This window comes from Pelophylax lessonae (genome assembly GCF_965119305.1).
Source record: "Pelophylax lessonae genome assembly, chromosome: 6".
NCBI classification, from domain to species: domain Eukaryota; kingdom Metazoa; phylum Chordata; class Amphibia; order Anura; family Ranidae; genus Pelophylax; species Pelophylax lessonae.
In genome coordinates, this window is record NC_138773.1 from 11468462 (window position 1) to 11490526 (window position 22065).

General features: G+C 45.8%; 1 protein-coding gene across 1 annotated transcript in view; it reads right to left on the bottom strand.

Annotated features, from left to right (window-relative positions):
- LOC309558208 (3-oxoacyl-[acyl-carrier-protein] reductase FabG-like) overlaps nt 1-21861 on the bottom strand; it is a 33488-nt gene extending 11627 nt beyond the window's left edge. Inside the window, exons 1-6 of the mRNA XM_082261227.1 lie at nt 21807-21861; nt 17801-17971; nt 17352-17530; nt 14295-14388; nt 8705-8774; nt 5741-5777 (exon numbers count right to left, since the gene is read on the bottom strand). Coding sequence (XP_082117353.1) covers nt 5741-5777; nt 8705-8774; nt 14295-14388; nt 17352-17530; nt 17801-17971; nt 21807-21827 — 572 coding nt within the window. The 5' untranslated portion in view covers nt 21828-21861. The remainder of the gene's footprint in view (nt 1-5740; nt 5778-8704; nt 8775-14294; nt 14389-17351; nt 17531-17800; nt 17972-21806) is intronic.
- Nucleotides 21862-22065: the final 204 nt, after the last annotated feature.

Consider the following 22065-nt stretch of genomic DNA (forward strand, 5'->3'; position numbering starts at 1 on the left):
TAATGCATTCTAATGTATAATTTTACCCAACACAATTACTGAAAATGCATGCAGTAATATATTCTTAAATTCATAATTTTAATACTGTGTCTCTCTCACTTACGCTCTCTCTCTCTCTATTTATATATCTTTAAATATATATATATATATATATATATATATATATATATATATATATATACACACACAAGGTAGTATCTCACATAAGTGAGTAAACCCCTCACTTTTTTGTAAATATTTTATTCTATCTTTTCATGTGACAACACTGAAGAAATGACACTTTGCTACAATGTAAAGTAGTGAGTGTACAGCTTGTATAACAGTGTAAATTTGCTGTCCCCTCAAAATAACTCAACACACAGCCATTAATGTCTAAACCGCTGGCAACAAAAGTGAGTACACCCCTAAGTGACAATGTCCAAATTGGGCCCAAAGTGTCAATATTTGTGTGGCCACCATTATTTTCCAGCACTGCCTTAACCCTCTTGGGCATGGAGTTCACCAGAGCTTCACAGGTTGGCACTGGAGTCCTCTTACACGAGGACATCACAGAGGTGGTGGATGTTAGAGATCTTGCGCTCCTCCACCTTCTGTTTGAGGATGCCCCACAGATGCTCAATAGGGTTTAGGTCTGGAGACATGCTTGGCCAGTCCATCACCTTTACCCTCAGCTTCTTTAGCAAGGCAGTGGTCATCTTGGAGGTGTTTGGGGTTATTATGTTGGAATACTGCCCTGCAGCCCAGTCTCTGAAGGGAGGGGATCATGCTCTGCTTCAGTATGTCACAGTACATGTTGGCATTCATGGTTCCCTCAATGAACTGTAGCTCCCCAGTGCCGGCAGCACTCATGCAGCCCCAGACCATGACACTCCCACCACCATGTTTGACTGTAGGCAAGACACACTTGTCTTTGTACTCCTCACCTGGTTGCCGCCACACACGCTTAGCACCATCTGAGCCAAATAAGTTTATCTTGGTCTCATCAGAGCACAGGAGATGGTTCCAGTAATCCATGTCCTTAGTCTGCTTATCTTCAGCAAACTGTTTGAGGGCTTTCTTGTGCATCATCTTTAGAAGAGGCTTCCTTCTGGGGTGACAGCCATGCAAACCAATTTGATGCAGTGTGCTGCGTATGGTCTGAGCACTGACAGGCTGACCCCCCACCCCTTCAACCTCTGCAGCAATGCTGGCAGCACTCATATGTCTGTTTCCCAAAGACAACCTCTGGATATGACGCTGAGCATGTGCACTCAACTTCTTTAGTCGACCATGGTGAGGCCTGTTCTGAGTGGAACCTGTCCTGGTAAATTGCTGTATGGTTTTGGCCACCGTGCTGCAGCTGAGTTTCAGGGTCTTGGCAATCTTTTTATAGCCTAGGCCATCTTTATGAAAAGCAACAATTATTTTTTTCAGATCCTCAGAGAGTTCTTTGCCATGAGGTGCTGACAGTGACCAGTATGAGAGAGTGAGAGCGATAACACCAAATTTAACACACCTACCCCCAATTCACACCTGAGACCTTGTAACACTAACGAGTCACATGACACCGGGGAGGGAAAATGGCTAATTGGGCCCAATGTGGACATTGTCACTTAGGGGTGTACTCACTTTTGTTGCCAGCGGTTTAGACATTAATGGCTGTGTGCTGAGTTATTTTGAGGGGACAGCAAATTTACACTGTTATACAAGCTGTACACTCACTACTTTACATTGTAGCAAAGTGTCATTTCTTCAGTGTTGTCACATGAAAAGATAGAATAAAATATTTACAGAAATGTGAGGGGTGTACTCACTTTTGTGAGATACTGTACGTATGTATATATCTTTCTATGTATATAGAGATACATGTATTGCTGTTCTGTATTCTCTCCTTTGTTTGCTGGTTTAAAGCCAAAGTGAGGCCTAGCATAACCCTAGTCACTATATTTGTTGGCTCTGTTAACGATTCATAACATTTATCTTCTTATTCTTGCTTTTAGTTGTTAGCATCATTTTACGTTATTATTATTATTACCATCAATATTTGCATTGGGTGTAGGTGTATGGCTGGTTTGTATACACAGGGGTAGCAGTTTGCACTGTGCGGGGTCTCACTTTTGTGGATGTTATAGACCAGCCTTTTTCAACCAGGGTGCCGTAGCACCCTAGTGTGCCTCTTGGGTTCTCCAGGGGTGCCTTAGCAAAATGGCAACAAATTGCCACAGGTTTATACTTTGTAGAATTACAACTCTGGGCACTGTGCTGGTCAAGCTACTGGTACCCTGACAACCCTGGGCCCTGTGCGGGTCAAGCCACTGGTACCCTGACAACCCTGGGCACTGTGCGGGTCAAGCCACTGGTACCCTGACAACCCTGGGCACTGTGTGGGTCAAGCCACTGGTACCCTGACAACCCTGGGCACTATGCGGGTCAATCCACTGGTACCCTGACAACCCTGGGCACTGTGTGGGTCAAGCCACTGGTACCCTGACAACCCTGGGCACTGTGCGGGTCAAGCCACTGGTACCCTGACAACCCTGGGCACTATGCGGGTCAATCCACTGGTACCCTGACAACCCTGGGCACTGTGTGGGTCAAGCCACTGGTACCCTGACAACCCTGGGCACTGTGCGGGTCAAGCCACTGGTACCCTGACAACCCTGGGCACTGTGTGGGTCAAGCCACTGGTACCCTGACAACCCTGGGCACTGTGCGGGTCAAGCCACTGGTACCCTGACAACCCTGGGCACTGTGCGGGTCAAGCCACTGGTACCCTGACAACCCTGGGCACTGTGTGGGTCAAGCCACTGGTACCCTGACAACCCTGGGCACTGTGCGGGTCAAGCCACTGGTACCCTGACAACCCTGGGCACTATGCGGGTCAATCCACTGGTACCCTGATAACCCTGGGCACTATGCGGGTCAATCAACTGGTACCCTGACAACCCTGGGCACTGTGTGGGTCAAGCCACTGGTACCCTGACAACCCTGGGCACTGTGCGGGTCAAGCCACTGGTACCCTGACAACCCTGGGGACTATGCGGGTCAATCCACTGGTACCCTGATAACCCTGGGCACTATGCGGGTCAATCCACTGGTACCCTGACAACCCTGGGCACTGTGCGGGTCAAGCCACTGGTACCCTGACAACCCTGGGCACTGTGCGGGTCAAGCCACTGGTACCCTGACAACCCTGGGCACTGTGCGGGTCAAGCCACTGGTACCCTGACAACCCTGGGCACTATGCGGGTCAATCCACTGGTACCCTGACAACCCTGGGCACTATGCGGGTCAATCCACTGGTACCCTGACAACCCTGGGCACTATGCGGGTCAATCCACTGGTACCCTGACAACCCTGGGCACTGTGTGGGTCAAGCCACTGGCACCCTGACAATCCTGGGCACTATGCGGGTCAATCCACTGGTACCCTGACAACCCTGGGCACTGTGTGGGTCAAGCCACTGGCACCCTGACAACCAGTGACATCACTGGTTGATAAGAAGAATGATGGGTGCTTGCACAGCATCCTTATTTACTCCTCATCATCCCTTCTCCATCAGCACTAGGGTCACATTAGCAAATAGAAGAAGAGAAAGTGAGGGAGAAGAGAAACCCTAGAATACTAGTCTGTACCAGTTTGCAATAGTGGAGGAATAAATCAGTTCTAATGTTGGATGGCCCATGTGTATGGATGTTGCTGTGTTATGAAAAACCATTAGCTTAGGGTTATTTTTACATTTTAGATTGTGGTGCCTCGAGATTGTGCAGAATTGTTAAGGGTGCCACAAGTGAAAAAAGGTTGAGAAACACTGTTATAGACCATCAGTAAACAAACTCCATCTCTGCTATCTACACCCTTGACCTTTGCCCCTTGTGGGGCGGAGCTGAGTAATGAGGGCGGTGCAGACTGGTTATATATAACACCTTGTGAATTTATGGTGGGTCAGTAGTACTTTTGGCTATGAAGAAGAGGGTTCTCTCTCGAAACGCGTCAACCTGGAACATGTGAACGCCATCACGTCATCCAGCACCATAGGAGAATCCTGGCAGTTCTGGAGGCGATTGGTTCCCTTTTCCTAACATGTGTGCTATTATCATGCCTTTGTGAGTACAATGTATGCTTCTTTGGATTTTAATAAATTTTGTAAGTGGTAATGCACGAGGTCGGTGCGCCCTTCTTTTGTTGTTGTTTTTCAGTACATTGAGCTCGTGGCATAGATTCCACGAGGTGTTGGAAACGTTCCTCAGAGATTTTGCTCCATAGTGACATGATGGCATCACACAGTTGCTGCAGATTTGTCGGCTGCCCATCCAGGATGTCAATCTCCCGTTCCACCACATCCCAAAGGTGCTCTATTGGATGAGATCTGGTGAGTGTGGAGGCCATTGGAGTACAGTGACCTCATTGTCATGGTGAAGAAACCAGTGGTGAGATGATTGGAGCTTTGTGACATGGTGCATTATCCTGCTGGAAGGAGCCATCAGAAGATGGGGACACTGTAGTCATAAAGGGATGGACATGGTCAGCAACAATACTCAGGTAGGCTGTGGTGTTTAAACAATTTCCAGTTGGTACTAAGGGGCCCAGAGCAGTGGTGTATTTAGGTTCTGTGCTGCCCTAGGCCTGACTAAACTTGTGCACCCCCTAATTTACATATGACCCACCCCTTCCTGTTAAGGCCACGCCCTTTACTGTTTATGACCCGCCCTGTCATCTGTGAACCACAAACCACAAGTCTATCAGTGCCCGTAAGCATAGCCTCATCGGTTCCCATACATTCAGCCTCATCAGTGCCCATCTGTGCAGCTTTATCAGTGCCACCTCATTACTACCCATCAGTGCAGCCTCATCACTGACCGCTTTATGGGGGTGCCAGACTGATTTGCCTCCTGGACTCTGCCCTCTGGCCCAATTCACCCCATAAGACTGGCACTATACTAAAAGTGTAGACCCTTTTCGTGCAGGACCCGGGAGAAGGATGTTTTTTTCGTGCCGGGTGCAGCTTTTTTGCTGCCCCCCTGCAAAGTGCCTCCCTAGGCCTGGGCTTTGTTGGCCTAGGCCAAGATACAGCACTGACCCAGAGTATGTCAGACAATTATCCCCCACACCATTACACCACCACCACCAGCCTGACCCGTTAATACAAAGCAGGATGGATCCATGCTTTCATGTTGTTTACACCAAATGTTGACCCTACCATCCAAATGTCGCATCGAGATTCATCAGACCAGGCAAGGTTTTTTCCTAATGTTCTATTGTCCAATTTTGGCAAGCCTGTGCGAATTGTAGCCTCGGTTTCCTGTTCTTAACTGACAGGAGTGGCACCCGGTGTGGTCTACTGCTGCTGTAGCCCATCTGCTTCAAGGTGGGATGTGTTGTGCATTTAGAGATGATATTCTGCATACCTTGGTTGCAACAAGTGGTTATTTGAGTTACTGTTGCCTTTCTGTCATTTGGGACCAGGCTAACCATTCTCCTTTGACCTCTGACATCAACAAGGCATTTTCCTTCACACAACTGCATATTTTCACTTCTTTCCACCATTCTCTGTAAACCCGAGAGAGTCTGGCTTGAACTTTAACAAGTTGTCTTCACCAAGTCTAAATTATGCATTAAGCTGCTGTCATGTGATTGGCTGATATGTAATTTGTGTTAGCAAACAATTGAACAGGTGTACCTAATAAAGTGGCTGGTGAGTGTTTATATTTATTGTGTATATATACAGTATATATAGTCAGGTTTTGGCAATTATACTCACCAAACGGCATTTACTCGGACCTGCTTACTGCCCAACTCTGGAGAAAAACAAAAACACAGTGAATGTGATTTTAATGGAAGACTTTTATTTAACAAATGTAAGCTATGTTTGGCATTATGTCCCATAACCCCCCCCCCCCCCCCTCCACCAATGATTTGGACCAATGCACAAAGCAAGGTTTATAAAGACATGGATAAGTGAGTTTGGGGTGGAGGAACATGACTGGTCTGCACAGAGTCCTGGCCTCAACCCAACAGAACACCTTTGGGATGAATTAGAGCAGAGACTGCAAGAAGGGCCAGCCCCACCATGGGTCCTGCTGGGTCCATTGGACCCAGGTGGCACTTTGAGAGGGGCAGCACATTAACGCCAAAGACATGAGGGTCGGCAACCCAGTGACACTTTTTGGGGACCAGTGACACTAATAAAGTGATCAATGCTAAATAATATGCACTGTTACTGTATAAATGACACTGGCAGGGAAGGGGTTAACACTGGGGGTGATCAAGGGGTTAAATATGTTCCCTAGATGTGCTTACTAACTGTTTTGGGTATGGATTGAACAGAGGCACAGAGAGATCGGTCAGCTTAGCTGAATCACACGATCTTTCCCTGTCTCTCTGACAGGAGAGCCGCCTTGCATTGTTTACATACCAGGCAGGTCTCCTGTCAGTTTTGCCGAAGATCGCGGGAGGCCGGTGGAAATCGAGCCCACTCCTCCCATGGTCTGCCTCCCACTGTGTCGCCGAAACCACGTGCACATAATCACTTAGATCTACATGATTATGTACAGCCGAGCCGCCCTGCCACAGTAAATCTGCATGGGGCAATCGGCAAGGGGTTAATATACACTAAGCGCAATCAATTATGTTGCTCTTAAAAGCACAGTTCTCAGCTCTTTTGAATAAGGTAATGGAGCACTCAGCAGTACCCAGTAATACAGACAAAGGCTGCTATCACCTTGGATGCTCACAAGAATGTCCTATTCAAGACAGGGAGCTCCGTTTATTTGTACGACAACAAAAGGGACAACAGCAGGAAGTGATGGCAATACCACATCAGCCAATCAGTTCCAAATGTACAGTCACATGACACAAGTTACTCACGTAGAATCAGCCAATGACACAACCTGTGTACATTCAACTATACAATAGAAAGGGGGAGTACACGTTTGTGAATGAGCAGGAGAGTGTGCATGGCTTCTTGCCACTACCACACAATGAAACCGGCGTGTAGAACCGTGAACGCTGCTCTGCTTAAACTCGTGCATGTATTCCCGCCACTACTACTGGCGTAAATCCCATTTAGCAAAGCTTCAGAGAACAACACCTAATAGGATTATACTACTGTTCCTATAGACATGAGGCTATCTGCAGGGAAAGAGCCATGCGGTTTCCACTATGGTGATCAGGCACAGTAGAAAGACATGAGCGTGTATCCCTTCATGAAGGCAGATAGATATCAAAATGATATTGACTCCACACCACAATACACATAGATCTGTACTGGCAAACAGAACCGCACATAGCGAATGGAGTATCCGCCGGCGGAGATGTCTATGTAAAGCGAACGTGTCTGCACATCTGAGGGAAGGTTTTCACTACTAGTAGTCTTTCCTCAATGCTTGTTTGCCCGTACACACTCTGATGAGCATATTGCAAGCAAACCGACAACAGGAGCCATAATCACAATCTAAATAAAACACATCCTGAAAAATGCCCACACTAGACCTAAAACAAATTTCCACAACACAACGCACTCCTGCACCCTGCATTCTGAGTGCAACACATGCCTGATCCCTGCATTCTAAGTGCAATGCACTCCTGGTCCCTGCATTCTAAACACAGTGTTTAAAATTACATTTAAAATGATATAAAATAATAGCTGAAGGAGCCTTTTGATGGGCATTATTTTTTTTTTGGGGGGTGGGGGGGTTGGGGCAGAATTTTATTCCTGGATTCGCTAGAAACATTTCCCCTGTTCGAGATGTTCTGGTGCAAAGCGAACAGGGGGGTGTTAATACATTACAGCCGCGAGCAAGTTTAAATGACATTTTTTTCCTTTAGGCCTCTTTCACACATACTGTCCGTTTGTCCGTTTTTCATCCACCCGTTGACGGAAGAAAAACAGACATCAATGCATCTCTTTGTAAAAACGGATGATCATCCATTAACATCCGTTTTCATCCGCTTCCTTCAATGTCCGTTCTTTTTTAACGAATGAATGCCCTATTTTTCATCCGTAAAAAAAACGGATCGGACGAAAAACGGATGACAACGGATGAAAAAAAAGGAAGACAACAGATGAAAAACGGATGAAAAACGGATGACAACGGATGAAAAACGGATGAAAAACGGATGACAACGGATGAAAAACGGATGAAAAACGGATGACAACGGATGAAAAACAGATAACAACTGATGAAAAACGGATGAAAAATGGATAACAACTGATAAAAAACGGATGAAAAATTGATACATTTTGACATGACTGAACTGATGAACTGAACGGACCGTATGTGTGAAAGGGGCCTTAGAAATGTCAGTATTGCTGCAGCAGGCTCCATACATGGTACAAATGTGCCACTTTACATGCACAGTAAAAGGGGGGCCAAGGCATGATAATTAAAGGAATTTTTATGGTTTCACTTTAAGCATTATTAATATCACTGCTTCTGTAGAAACGATAATTAAAAAAAATAAAATTTGCATTGGTACATGTTCCCCAGGTCAGTACCCGGACCCCATACACTTTTGTTGGGCAACAACTTTCATTTAAGCCTTTAAAATGAGGATCTTTGATTTTTCATGTACGAGTCCCATAGGCTTCAATGGAGTTCGCATGTTCTTACACATTTTTCCCCTGTTTGCGGTGTCCTGGTGCGAACCGAACAGGGGGGTGTTCGGCTCATCACTACTGAGAAGTAATTACTCAGGGTTTAAATGTAGATTGTCTCCTACTCACCTAAAGCGGCACATCTGGTCATATGATCTACCGCCGACTTGGACATGCAGTAGGCCACGAAGCCTGGGACCTAAAAAACAAATATAGAGATTTGGAATGGCTGGCACATAGGTTGTCCTTCAATTCAAAGTAATTTGAAATTTACATTTTGGAGTTCAGCTCCCGTTGGTGCCCAGTGTGTAATAGCAATAACACATTATTTCTTATAAAATTTGCATACGAATAGGCTGACAGTTTGGACAATAAATGGTTTTGTCATATCTCCTTTCTGACATTCTTTATGTATTTAATGTATGCTGAACCCCATAAGGAGGACTTGTGTGTTCCTCCACAAAACAGTAAGTACCCAAATCTCAGATATCTTGGTCCTGCAGATTTGTCCAGTCAGCAAATGAGTCATAAATGCCCTGATGGCGAAACTATGTCATTCTCCGTAGATCAGACAAACTGACATGCAGATAATCAGAAGAATCCAAAATAAACCAACGGTAATGTTGATTCAGACATCACCAAATATATCATTGTTACTTTTTAATTACTAGGTTCATTGAGTGCCAATATTTAGACACAATGATTTCCACTATTTGCTAACAAGACTTATTTAGCCAAACCTTTTTCTCTTGAGGGCTGAGGATGTTCCTTATGGCACAGATTTTGCACAGGCATCCTTGCATAACTTTTAGGGCAACACCTGCAACAATGTTACCTTTCATTCCTATATCATAATAACAAATACAAAATCCCAGTCAGGGAAAGACAGTCACATGGTGAAGAACTTCTGTGGTTGGAACACAAAGCAGTGACAAGGCTGAGTTTGGATAATGATGAGAGTGGAATATTGGCCCTTAGGAAGGATTCGATTGTTTGAGACTTTTTGTTATCATTGAGGGGTGAGCGGTTTATCTATGGCAATCTTAGGTTCCATAACCTGTTCTACATCTTTCTGTTGTCACAGAGCCAGAAATGGCTAAACCATTCTAGGTAAACCATTCCAAACCATTCTAAGAAAACTGTTCCAAACCATTCTAGGTAAACTGTTCCAAACCATTCTAGGTAAGCCATTCCAAAATATTCTAGGCAAATTGTTCCAAACCAACCATAGATAAACCATTATAAACCATTCTTTGCAAATGGTTTTGTTCCAAACCATTCCAGGTAAACTGTTCCAAACCATTCTAGGTAAACTGTTCCAAAAAAATTCTAGGTAAACCATTCCAACCATTCTAAGTAAACCATTCCAAACCATTCTAGGTAAAAGGTTAAATTCCAAACCATTCTAGGCAAACTGTCCCAAACCATTCTAGATAAACCATTACAAACCCTTCTAGGTAAACTGTCCCAAACCATTCTAGGTAAACTGTCCCAAACCATTCTAGGTAAACTGTCCCAAAACATTCTAGATAAACTGTCCAAAACCATTCTAGGCAAACTGTTCCAAACCATTTTAGGTAAATGGCTCAATTCCAATCCATTCTAGGTAAACTGTCTTAAGCCATTCTAGATAAAATGTGTTAAATTATTCTAGGTAAACCATTCCAAACCATTCTAGGTAAACCATTGCAAAATATTCTAGGCAAACTGTTCCAAACCATTCTAGGCAAACCATTCCAAAATATTCTAGGGAAACTGTTCCAAACCATCCTAGATAAACCATTCCAAACCATTCTAGGCAAGCAGTTCTATTCCAAACCATTCTAGGTAAACCATTTCAAACCATTTTAGGTAAACTGTCCTAAACCATTCTAGATAAAAGGTGTTAAATCATTCTAGGTAAACCATTCCAAACCATTCTAGGTAAATTGTTCCAAACCACTCCAGGTAAACTGTTTCAAACTATTCTAGGCAAACTGTTTCAAACCATTCTAGGTAAACTATTCCAAACCATTCTAGGTAAACTGTCCCAAACCATTCTCGATAAAAGATGTTAAATGATTCTAGGTAAACCATTCCAAACCATTCTAGGTAAACCATTCTAGGTAAATTGTTCCAAACCACTCCAGGTAAACTGTTTCAAACCATTCTAGGTAAACCGTTGCAGAAATGTTTGACTTTCAAATAATTCACTGTACCCCCCCTGAAGGGGTAACTATTTTGTTTGACAACAGATGTCTGTTATTAACATTTCACAGCATTAAATGAAAAAGCAGCCAGTCCAGGACCTCTTGTTGCCACTAGCTGGAGGGATAGGTTATGCTGGTTTACTGAGCTCCCAATAAACCACATACCTGGAAAAAAGGGAACACCTAACGACCAGGCTTATAACAACTCTGCAAACCTGTGCACTCAAACAGGCTGCAGGTGTCTTGCGAAGACACAGGATTAAAGGCTCCTTCACACCCAAAAAACTTCAGAACCTTCAAACTTCAGGCCCCGATTTGGGATTATCAAATTGGTAGAAAACCTAAAAACAGAGCTTTCTCCACTTACAGTCCACAAGCTGGAGGTTTTCAAACTGCCCCTGAGAATCCCGTGTCATTTCTACCAAAATTCACATAGTGGCGGGGCCTAACACTGTCACAAGTACATGTGTATAGCTAATCATATGGTAATGTCCAATGCAGATAGATGATTGATGTGATTACTTCAACTTTGCTGGGGAGAACAAAGGGAAAGCAATACTGCACAGAGAACATGGGAGAGAAGTACAGCCAAGTATAACATAGATAGATAAAGGAGTACTGCCAGGAAATACAGGGAAAGGAGTAATGCTGAAGAGAATAAAGGAGTACTGCCAGGAAACACAGGGAAAGGAGTACAGACAAAGAGAACATGGGGGAAAGAGTACTGCTGAAGAGAGCAGGAAAAGGAGTATTGCCAGGAAACACAGGAAAAAGAGTACAGCCAGTGAGAAAACAGGGAAAGTAGTACTGCCAGGAAACAGGGAAGAAGTACTTCTAGGCAGGGCATAGGGAAAGGAATAGTGCTGGGCATGTGTCAGGGAATTTCTGTAAGACGTCTGGTGCATAGATATGCGCATGCTCATGGTATTTCCCGAAGAATGGCTAAAAGGCACGTGCACAATCCCTGTTGGCACCAGATGGGCTATTTAAAGGAGCTCATTCCCATATCCTATGCTGACTGATCTTCAGTTATTCCCTGTGTCCTGATTGATCTTGCATGTTCTCCCTGTTACTGACTTGACGTGTTCTTGACCTGATACTGGACTCTTCTTTGGTCTTGTCATTTACCCTTGACCCAGCTCCGTTCCAGACTCTGGCTCTGCTCATGACTTGGTACCCCGCTGCTTGCCTGTTGACGACCCTGGCTATTCCTGAGACCCTGCTTCTGCCTCTGATCCAGGCTCCCGGTATTACTTGAGTGCTTGCCTGGCTGTCTGCTGCACCAGCTCTGTACACCGCTGAGTGTTCCAGTCTCCAGTGTCCTGACAGGCTGCCTATCCTGAACCACCAGCATAAGTGGAGTGCCCCTTTAGTTTGGACAAGTCCTCTGCACACTACTGCTGTTGCTGCTCCTCTGGTTCCACAGCCTCCTTGGAGTCGCATTTCCAGCTGCAGGTTCTGCAATAAAAACCCAACAGGCACTGTCCAGACACAGACATGTCCTTCCTGTCCCTCGCAACCCTCTGTCTCATCCTCAGTGGGGCCAGGGCGGGAGATAACAGAGAGGCTGACCTTGTCAATTCAGTCTCCTATTAGGTATGTAACAGCAGAACACAGGGAAGGGAGTACTGCCAGGAAAGAACACAGAAGAAGGATTACTGCTGGGGAGAAGGCAAGGAAAGAAGCACCGCTGGGAAGGACATAGGGAAGGGAGTATTGCTGGAGAGAAAGAAGGACTGTAGAGGATAACACAAGGAAAGGACTGTTGGGGAGAACAGAGGGAAAATAAGTACATCCAGGGAGAACACATGGAAAGAAGCACTGCCAGGGAGAACACAGGGAAAGGAGCACTGCCGGGGGAAACAAAGGGAGAGGAGCACTGATGGGGAGAAAACAGGGAAAGTAGCACTGCCTAGGAAGGCAAAGGGAAAAGAAAACTGCCATGGAGGTAAAGGACTACTGCAAGAGGCCCAATATGCAAGAGGCTATTTGCCTAATCCCAGGCACGCCATCACCCCCCATGTGACAATGCCCAGGACCGTTAATTATTCACTCTAATCTGTAGATTTTTAATTGTAGCACCCTACAAGGTAGGTGCTAGGCAAAGTATAGTGGGCCTTGACTGCCTAACAGCAGGGCCATGATTTTCAGCTGGTCTGTCATGTCTCCCAGGTGTGGCCACTGAGGCTGGGGAGTCTCCCCACTGGCTCCATGAGAGGGTTCTCATTGGGTGGTGGAGGAAACCCAATCAGTGGCACATTCAGGCCTGTATCTACCCCAGAAAGGCAGATTCCGCCGCACAGGATTCTGAGAGTGAGTATAAGTTTGAAGGGAGCGCATGACGCAGCATCTTTGGCGGGAAGCAGAGTCCCAGGAGGGAGAGTACGGCTGTCTCTCCTCCTGTCAGAAGGATCGGGTCCCGGGCGGCTTGCCTGAGGGGACAGAGAGCTGAGCTGAGCTGCAAAGAGGATCCGGGGACCAGCGGAGTAGAAGGGGTCCAGTACCAGGAAAGCATTCCCAGTTCGTGAGTACTGTAACTGCCCCTGGGGGTCCACCTAGCAGAGATGGGAACGCTCTGGTGAAGGTCCAAGGGATCCAGGAGCTAGCTAGAGGTAATGGGGGTGCCGTTGTTGACCCTGAAGTTCAGAGGGGGTGCCTAGTGAGAGGACCCTGAAGTTTAGAGGGGGTGCCTGGTGAGAGGACCCTAAAGTGTAAAGGGGGCGCCAGTGGTTGGGCCCTGAAGAGTTAAAGTGTACAGCGTGCAGTGTACAGTGTTGAGAGTTGCAGCAGCACAAGCAGTTACAAGGAGCTACCTCAGTCAGTGAAGGGCCGAAGGGAGCTGTTTACAGGACTTTTGAGCAAACCAGAGTGTCAAGAGTTAAGTCTCACTACAGTCCAGGATCTTTTGAGTTAACCGGAGTGTTAAAAGTCAAGTTCTAGTACTGTTCAGCAAGATAGTATTTTTCAAGCGCCAATAAGCGTTGGTCGGCATCCAGCTGGCGTCAAGACAGCTCTAACAGGCATTTTTCTGCAAAGTGTCCCAGTTGTACCTAGTTGAGCCAGAGGAGTATCCACTCATTCCCTTCTCCCATCCCCAATATAAAAAAAAAACAAAACAAACCAAAGATGCCGGAATGGTCATTGTCTCAAATCTCACACTTGGGTATTCAGCTTAAATGGGCTGAAGGTGTCACCGTTAACCATAGCAGACCCACATCAGGCTCAATGCCTAGAAAACCTGCTACATAATCAAACAACAAGCTTTTAAACCATAATAGAGAAAGAGGTATCATCCATGGGGCTATGCAGTTTAGCTATGTTGTGTAAAGCATGAATGGAGTTGGAAAATTTGTAATGTAAAAAATTGTGGATATGTATGTATTGCTGGAAAGAAGGATGTGAAGTATACAAGATGCAGAAGCACAATGAGTGCACTGTGTGTTAGTGCATTGTATCTCACTCAGAAAACAAATAAAATAGTATTCTGCAGCCCTTATCTATTTCTTATAGAGGAGAGAGAAAACTCATACCGATCTCTGGCTTAAGATGCTGGATACATTGACGATGTTTCCTTTAGTCTTGATGAGATGGGGCACTGCGAGGTGGGACAGATAGAAAGGAGACCTGGGAAAGTGCAGAGATAACATGGATTATTTTACAATATGCACTCACTTCTTGTCCATTCACGCTAGTCCGACTTGTCAGATGACTTGGTCAGCCTGACAAGTCACGCACTGTCGCGGTCCATTGACTGGTACAGGAGCCATTCTAATAGGAGCGACACAAGTCGCTGTGACTTAGAAAAAGGGTCCTGTACTACTTCGGGGCGACCTGGAGCGACTTGCATAGACATTTTATGAAGTCCGTGCAAGTCGCGCCGAAGTCGCGCTGCACGCGACTTCACAGGTCGCCCCCTAAGTCGGAGCGACGTAGTGTGAACCAAGCCTTCCTGTTGTGTATAATCTAAAAGGATACAAAAATGATCAGAGCATAATAAACCCCAACAGCTGGTCTAAGAAAATAATAAATGCCCATAGATTAAAACATTTACACCCTAAGGGTCCTTTCACACAAGCGCTCCGATCAGATCTGCCTGGCAGTTTTTTAGGCGGATCTGATCGGATGCTGCATGCATCCCTATGGGGCAGCGGATGTCAGCGGAGACATGTCCGATCCTGTCCGTGAAATCTGGACGGATGGAAACCCTATTTTCCAACCGTCCAAGGGATCGGATGGGATCGGATGAGAGCGGACAGGCGGTCCGCTCTCATCCGATTCCCCCATAGAGATGCATGGGGCTCTGACACCTCCCTCTCCGTACACAGAGTGGAGAGGGAGCTGTCACCTTCCTGCTCAGTGGGGATCTGTGTTTACGATCCCCTGCTGAGCAGCACGGATCCGCCTACAGAGGCGGACCGTGTGAAAGAGCCCTTACAAATGAGAAAACTATAAATGTAAATTTAATGAGAACAACCACACTATTCTGGAACAGAAAAGGTTAAAGCAACAACTTCTGTTAGGATGTGACTGTGTATTATGACATGTAGTGGTGACACTAGGTAATAACAGGAAAAAAATGGCAGGACTTGTTTGGATATGTTGTCCATAAACTGCTTATTACAAATAATTCTTGAACCAGTGTGGATTCTTTTGGAAATTGAACTCAGTACATGAATGTGCAACCTCTTGGTGTTTCCAGCTTAGTGCTGTTAATTTCTTTTTATGAGGAGGTGAGCAAAACCTTGGACAGGGGGGTGGCTGTGGACGTTTGATACTTGGATTTTGCAAAACTGTTTGACACAGTTCCCCACACATGGCTAAGGTGTAAGGTAAAGCCTACAGGCCTGGAAAAATCTGTTTGTAAATGGATTGCAAACTGGATAAAAGACAGAATTTAGAGAGTAGTTGTTAATGATTCTTACTCTGAATGGTGTAAAGTTATCAGTGGTGTACCCCAAGGTTCAGTGTTGGGACCCTTACTTTTTAAAATTTTTGTAAATGATATCGGGTCTGGGATTAAAAGTACAATTTCAGTCTTTACAGATGACACCAAGCTTTGCAGTATAATAACTTCCTTACAGGATGTCTCCAAATTACAATCTTACCTCAATGCACTGTTTCATTGGGCAACTATGTGGCAAATGAGGTTTAATGTTGATAAATATAAATGTATGCACTTGGGGGCTAAAAATATGCATGCATCATACATACTAGGGAGAGTACAACTGGGGAAGTCAGTGGCGGAGAAGGATCTGGGTGGTCTGGTAGATCATGAGCTTAATAATAGCATGCAATGCCAAGCTGCGGTTTCCAAAGCAAGCAAAGTCCTTTCTTGTATAACAGAGACATGGACTCCAGAGAGAGAGATATAATTTTGCCCCTGTACAAAACATTAGTAAGACCTCATCTGGAATATGCAGTTCAGTTTTGGGCACCAGTTCTCAAAAAGGATATTGAGGAACTGGAGAAAGTGCAGAGAAGAGCAACAAAACTGATAAGAGGCATGGAGGAGCTCAGCTATGAGGAAAGATTAGAGGAACTAAATGTATTCTCTCTTGAGAGAGGAGATTGAGGGGGTAGTGATATGATCAACATGTATAAAAATATAAGTGGTTCATATAAAGAACTTTAGATTTATTCACTTTAAGGTCATTACAGAGGATAAGGTAGAAATCTTTACGTCTGGAGGAAAAGAGATTTCATCTCTTAATATGGAAAGGCTTCTTCACAGTAAGAGCTGTGAATATGTGGAATATATTCCCAAAAGATGGTTTTAAAAAAGGCCTGGATTCTTTCCTAATGCACAGAATATAACTGGATACTAATATTTAGAAGTAAGTTGATCCAGGGAATATCCAATTGTTTATTTGGGGATCAGGAAGGAATTTAGGAAATTGGGTCATGCTCTATTGTTTTTTTTTTTTTTCTTTTTTTTCCTCTGGATCAACTGTGGGTATAGGATAGTGTATATGGAGGTTTTTTTTTTTTTTTTTAGCTTTTCTCTGTTAATTGAACAGGATGGACTAGTGTCTTTTTTCAACCAGATTAACAATGCAACTGAATTTAAAATTCACAACACAATACTGGAAAGTCCCTTTCTGTGTCTGATTGTTTAGTGAAATGCCAAGGGTAGTATTAAGGTTATAGTGGGAGTCTGATGAGCTTAACTGCCTACTCAGCACAAGGATGGTGGGAACCCCCCCCCCCCCCCCATAATGGGCACAGCTGGTTTGTAGATCAGGAACTCTAGGCTCTCAGGACTCTAGAGAGGTTTGACTCTCTTGCCTCTAGGAGGTCCTTCTCAGATGAGTTTATCTCCACTTTGAGCCCTTTGTAGGCCCTTCAAGTGGCCTTTCTCAGATCTTCAATCCTGCATGGGCTCTCCTCTGCTCTATGAAGCTCTGTGAGACCTGTCTTGGCTCTGAAACTCTCTGGGGTTCTTTTTTTGGCTTTGCGGACCTTGGTTGGTCCCCTTTTGACTCTTTCTGGGGTATTAGTAAATATTTAAGTCCACATATATGTAATGTTTTCAATGGCCCAAACCACATACCACCCTTTCACCAAATTGAATGAGTCCTTCCTCTTACCGAACGTTGGTGTTCATCACACGGTCATAGTCTTCCAACGTGGTGTTCTCCACCGCCCCCATTGCCAGGATCCCCCCACAGTTCACCAGCACATCAAGCTGCCCAAAGTGACTGACGGTCTCCTCTACAATCTGCTGGACAACTTTCTCATCTGTCAGATCTCCGGGGATCAGGAGGGGCTGTGAGGAAAAAAGATAACGTCTGATAACCAAGGCTGGTGAAGGACATAGTGGGATGAGAGATGAGGTGACATGAATGAGATATACAGAAGGGGATAGTAATAAATGTCCCACACACAGGACAAAATAAAGGGACAGTAATAAATGTAACACTTACAGAAGAAATGAGGGGACACTAATAAATGTGACACATAGAGAATAGATGAGGAGCACTAATGAAAGGACACACACATGGTAAACATGCAAAGTACATATGACATGTCACGCCACCTCCAGGCCAGAGATCTCTTTACAGCGCTGGGCCGTCTCCTGCAGCTTCTCCTGGTTTCTTCCATTTAGGGCCAGTCGGGCCCCCAGACCAGCAAAAAGAATGGCAGTTCCAGCCCCAATCCCAGAGCTGGCTCCGGTCACCAGGCATACCTTCCCCTGCAGGGACACCACCTGAAAATGGGCACAGAAAGAAGGAGTAACTGAAGAGGGAGATAAAATCCAGCAACTGCTACAGACAATACCTGCATGTGTGCCTATGATGGAGGAGGACAATTCTGTGCACAGCCCACCTCCTGTGCCATCCACACACCTCTCCCTCTGTTTTTTTAGCACCCCCCCCCCTCATACCTCTGTCCTCAGCACCCCCCTCATTTCACACACCTCTTCCTTTGTCCTTAGCACCTCATCCCCCCATCAACACACTTCTCTCTCTGTTCTCAGCACATCATGCCCCCTCACCCCCCCCCCCCCGTCTCCATCCACACACCGCTCTCTCTGTTCTCAGCAACCCCCCCATCCACACGCCTCTCCCTCTATGCTCAGCTACCCCCCATCCACACCCATCTCCCCCTGTTCTCAGCACCTCATCTCCCCCACCAGGGCTGCCACCTTATCCCTTTAAACCTGAACACATATGAATTACACATGTTCTGGGGCTATTTTATGCAGATCAGCCCCAGAACCTGTGTAATTCATATGTGTTCAGTTTTATAGGGGTTAACCCTACCCCCCTCCCTCCACACCCCTCTCCCTCTGTGCTCAGCACCTCATCCCCCCTCATCTACACACCTCATTCCCCCATCCACACACCTCATCCCCCCCATCCACACACCTAACCCCCCCCCCCATCCACACACCTCTTCCTCTGTTCTCAGTACCTCATCCCCCCTCATTCACACACCTCATCCCCCATCCACACACCTCTTCCTCTGTTCTCAGTACCTCACCCCCCCTCATCCACACACCTCATTCCCCCATCCACACACCTCTTCCTCTGTGCTCAGCACCTCATTCCCCCATCCACACACCTCTTCCTCTGTGCTCAGCACCTCATTCCCCCATCCACACACCTCTTCCTCTGTTCTCAGTACCTCATTCGACCTCTGTAGTTACGCCCCTGGGTCTAGTGGCATCCATTCCTCTATGGGTCTGGGCTGTTTTGCTGACAAAAGTGGGACCTACTTGTTATTAGGAATGTAGAAACATTTACCATCTTAACGCTTCACTTCTTTTTTCTGCTACAGATTGTCTCTACAACACCTTATCCCTGTCCTGCCCCAACCTGGCCACTTCTGTCTACAACAGTTCACTGTCAACAACCCTGGATGCTTTGGCCCCTCTCACTACACACAGAATCAGGCTCTGACTGCTACAACCCTGGCAGACAGACAATACCAGAAGCCTCAAAAATATAGCCACCCTCTTGAGTGTCTGTGGCATAAGACTAAGTCACAGCAAGACTTCAACCAATATATATCTGCCCTCCAAAAATTTAATTCCTGCCTCCACACTGCCAAACAGACCTACTTTATCGCTCTCGTTAACACCTTCTCACACAGTCCCCGTCAGCTCTTTTCTATCTTCAACGCTCTACTTCGTCCTCCATTACCTCCACCCGCTAACTTACTCACTGCCCAAGTGATTGCCAATCATTTCAAAAATAAGATTGATACAATTCGTGACGAGATCTTTACACTACAGATATCTCCCTCGCCTTACACACCTTGTCCTCCTGAACAATCAATAATTCCCTTGTTTAACCCAACTACTGTACAGGAAATCACTAAACTTTTTTCTAACGCCCGCTTAACTTCCTGCCCCCTGGACCCTGTTCCTTCTCAAATACTACGGTCACCCTCTGACTCTATCCTACACTCTAACTCATATCTTCAACCTCTCCCTCTCCACTGGCATCTTCCCCAACTCTCTAAAACATGCGCTAGTCACTCCCATACCAAAGAAAGCCTCACTAGACCCCACCAATCTTAATAACTTAAGACCCATCTCCTTATTCCCTTTTGCCTCCAAACTCCTTGAACGTTTAGTCTACAACCGACTGAGCAAGCACCTCATTGAATAACCTTCTTGAACCCCTTCAGTCTGGATTTCGCCGGGAGCACTCCACAGAAACTTCTTTCCTAAAACTCACAAATGACTTACTAACAGCTAAAACCAAAGGTCACTACTCTGTACTCTTACTATTGGACCTCTCCGCTGCGTTTGATACAGTTGATCACCCCCTCCTTCTCAAAAAACTCAATTTGCTTGGTCTCTGTGCCTGCGCTCTCCGTTGGTTCGAATCTTACCTATCTCACCGCACCTTCAGTGTCACTTACAATTCCACTTACTCTCCTGCAACTCCTCTTACTGTTGGGGTCCCCCAAGGTTCTGTCCTTGAACCGCTACTATTCTCAATCTACACCTCCCTCCCTGGGTCAGCTAACAGCCTCCCATGGTTTCCACTACCATTTCTATGCTGATGACACCCAAATCTACCTCTCTACCCCTCAGCTCACCCCATCAGTCTCCTCCCGCATCACTGATCTACTAACAGACTTATCAGCCTGGATGTCTCACCACTTCCTCAAACTGAATCTATCTAAACCCGAGCTCATAATATTTCCTCCTACGTGTGCCCCTTCCCCTGAATTCTCTGTCAGGATCAATGGCACAACTATCAGTCCTTTCACACATGCCCAATGCTTTAAGTGGGCCGGTATGCACTGGTACTCAGTACCGCCACTTCCAAATATGGCTCTTGAGCATACCGCCACCTCTCCGTGCGCCTTAGCATACCAGTACGCTCATTTTGGACATCTGCCCCCTCAATTGCCCCCCCCCCAGAATATTTCCCACTCCAGAGCCAGACCAGTCACCACCAGTGAGTCCCCCTGCTCCGGAGTCCCAGCCCGGGCCAGGGGGGGGTGCTCTGTGGGGACCCTGATGTGGGGTGGGGGGGGGGGACAAAATGTATAGGCTATAATAGAGTACCAGCACCTCTTTTGGGCCACTTAAAGCACTGCACATGCCAGGGTGCTAGGGGTAACCCTGGACTCTGCACTGTCCTTTCAGGCCCACATCCAACAATCCCTGTCCAAATCATGCCGCCTTAAGCTCTGCAACATCTCCAGAATACGCCCCTTTTTAACCAACGACACCACCAAGCTTTTAATTCACTCCCTTGTTATCTCTCACCTCGACTACTGCAATTCCCTCCTCATTGGATTACCTTTACATAGACTACCCCCCCTTCAGTCTATAATGAACACTGCTGCAAGACTTATCCACCTTACCAACCGTTCAGTGTCCTCCACCCCTCTCTGCCAATCCCTTCACTGGCTTCCACTCACCCAACAAATAAAATTCAAAGTACTAACAATAGTTTACAAAGCCATCCACAACTCTGCTCCCAGCTACATCACTAACCTGATCTCAAAATAGCAACCTAGCTGCTCTCTTCGGTCCTCCCAAGACCTCCTGCTCTCTAGCTCCCTTGTCGCCTCCTCCCATACTCGCCTCCAGGATTTCTCCAGAGCTTTTCCCATCCTTTGGAACGCTCTACCCCAATCTGTCCGACTGTCCCCTAATCTATCCATCTTTAGGCGATCCCTGAAAACCCTTCTCTTTAAAGAAGCCTACCCGACGTCTAACTAATACACTGTTTGACTTTCTCCATCAGCTCATCCCCCACAGCTATTACCTTTTGTATCAATTGACCCTCCTTTTGAGATTGTAAGCTCTAACGAGCAGGGCCCTCTGATTCCTTTTGTACCAAATTGTATTGTAACTGTAACGTCTGCCTTCATTTTGTTAAGTGCTGCGCAACCTGTTATAAACCCTGTATAATAATAATAATAATATTAGGATGAATGACAGGTCCCCTTTAAGAAGTAAAAACTCTGTGCTGAATAAAGTCATTGGTGACACATTACACACGCAGTGACACATTGCTGTCCTAATGACACACTGCAAATTCACACACACTGTACACTCACACACTGCTCACCTGTTCCTGCTGTGCAGCCATGTCTTCTCCACTCAATGCCAGAACTGTATTAGCCCTCAGCACTGACCAGATGAGCTTTTAACTGCATAATTGGTGAAAGAATGCAAAAATTCAGGGTGGACAATTTTTTAAATTGCTTTCTCCGGGCGCTTTCTGTGAGTGAAAAGTCAGAGAACCTGTCTGAGAAGTCTTTCCTGTAAGCTGCAAACTTGCATCTGAAAAAAAATTTGACGTCCTTTTTTCCCACAAACAGAGCTTT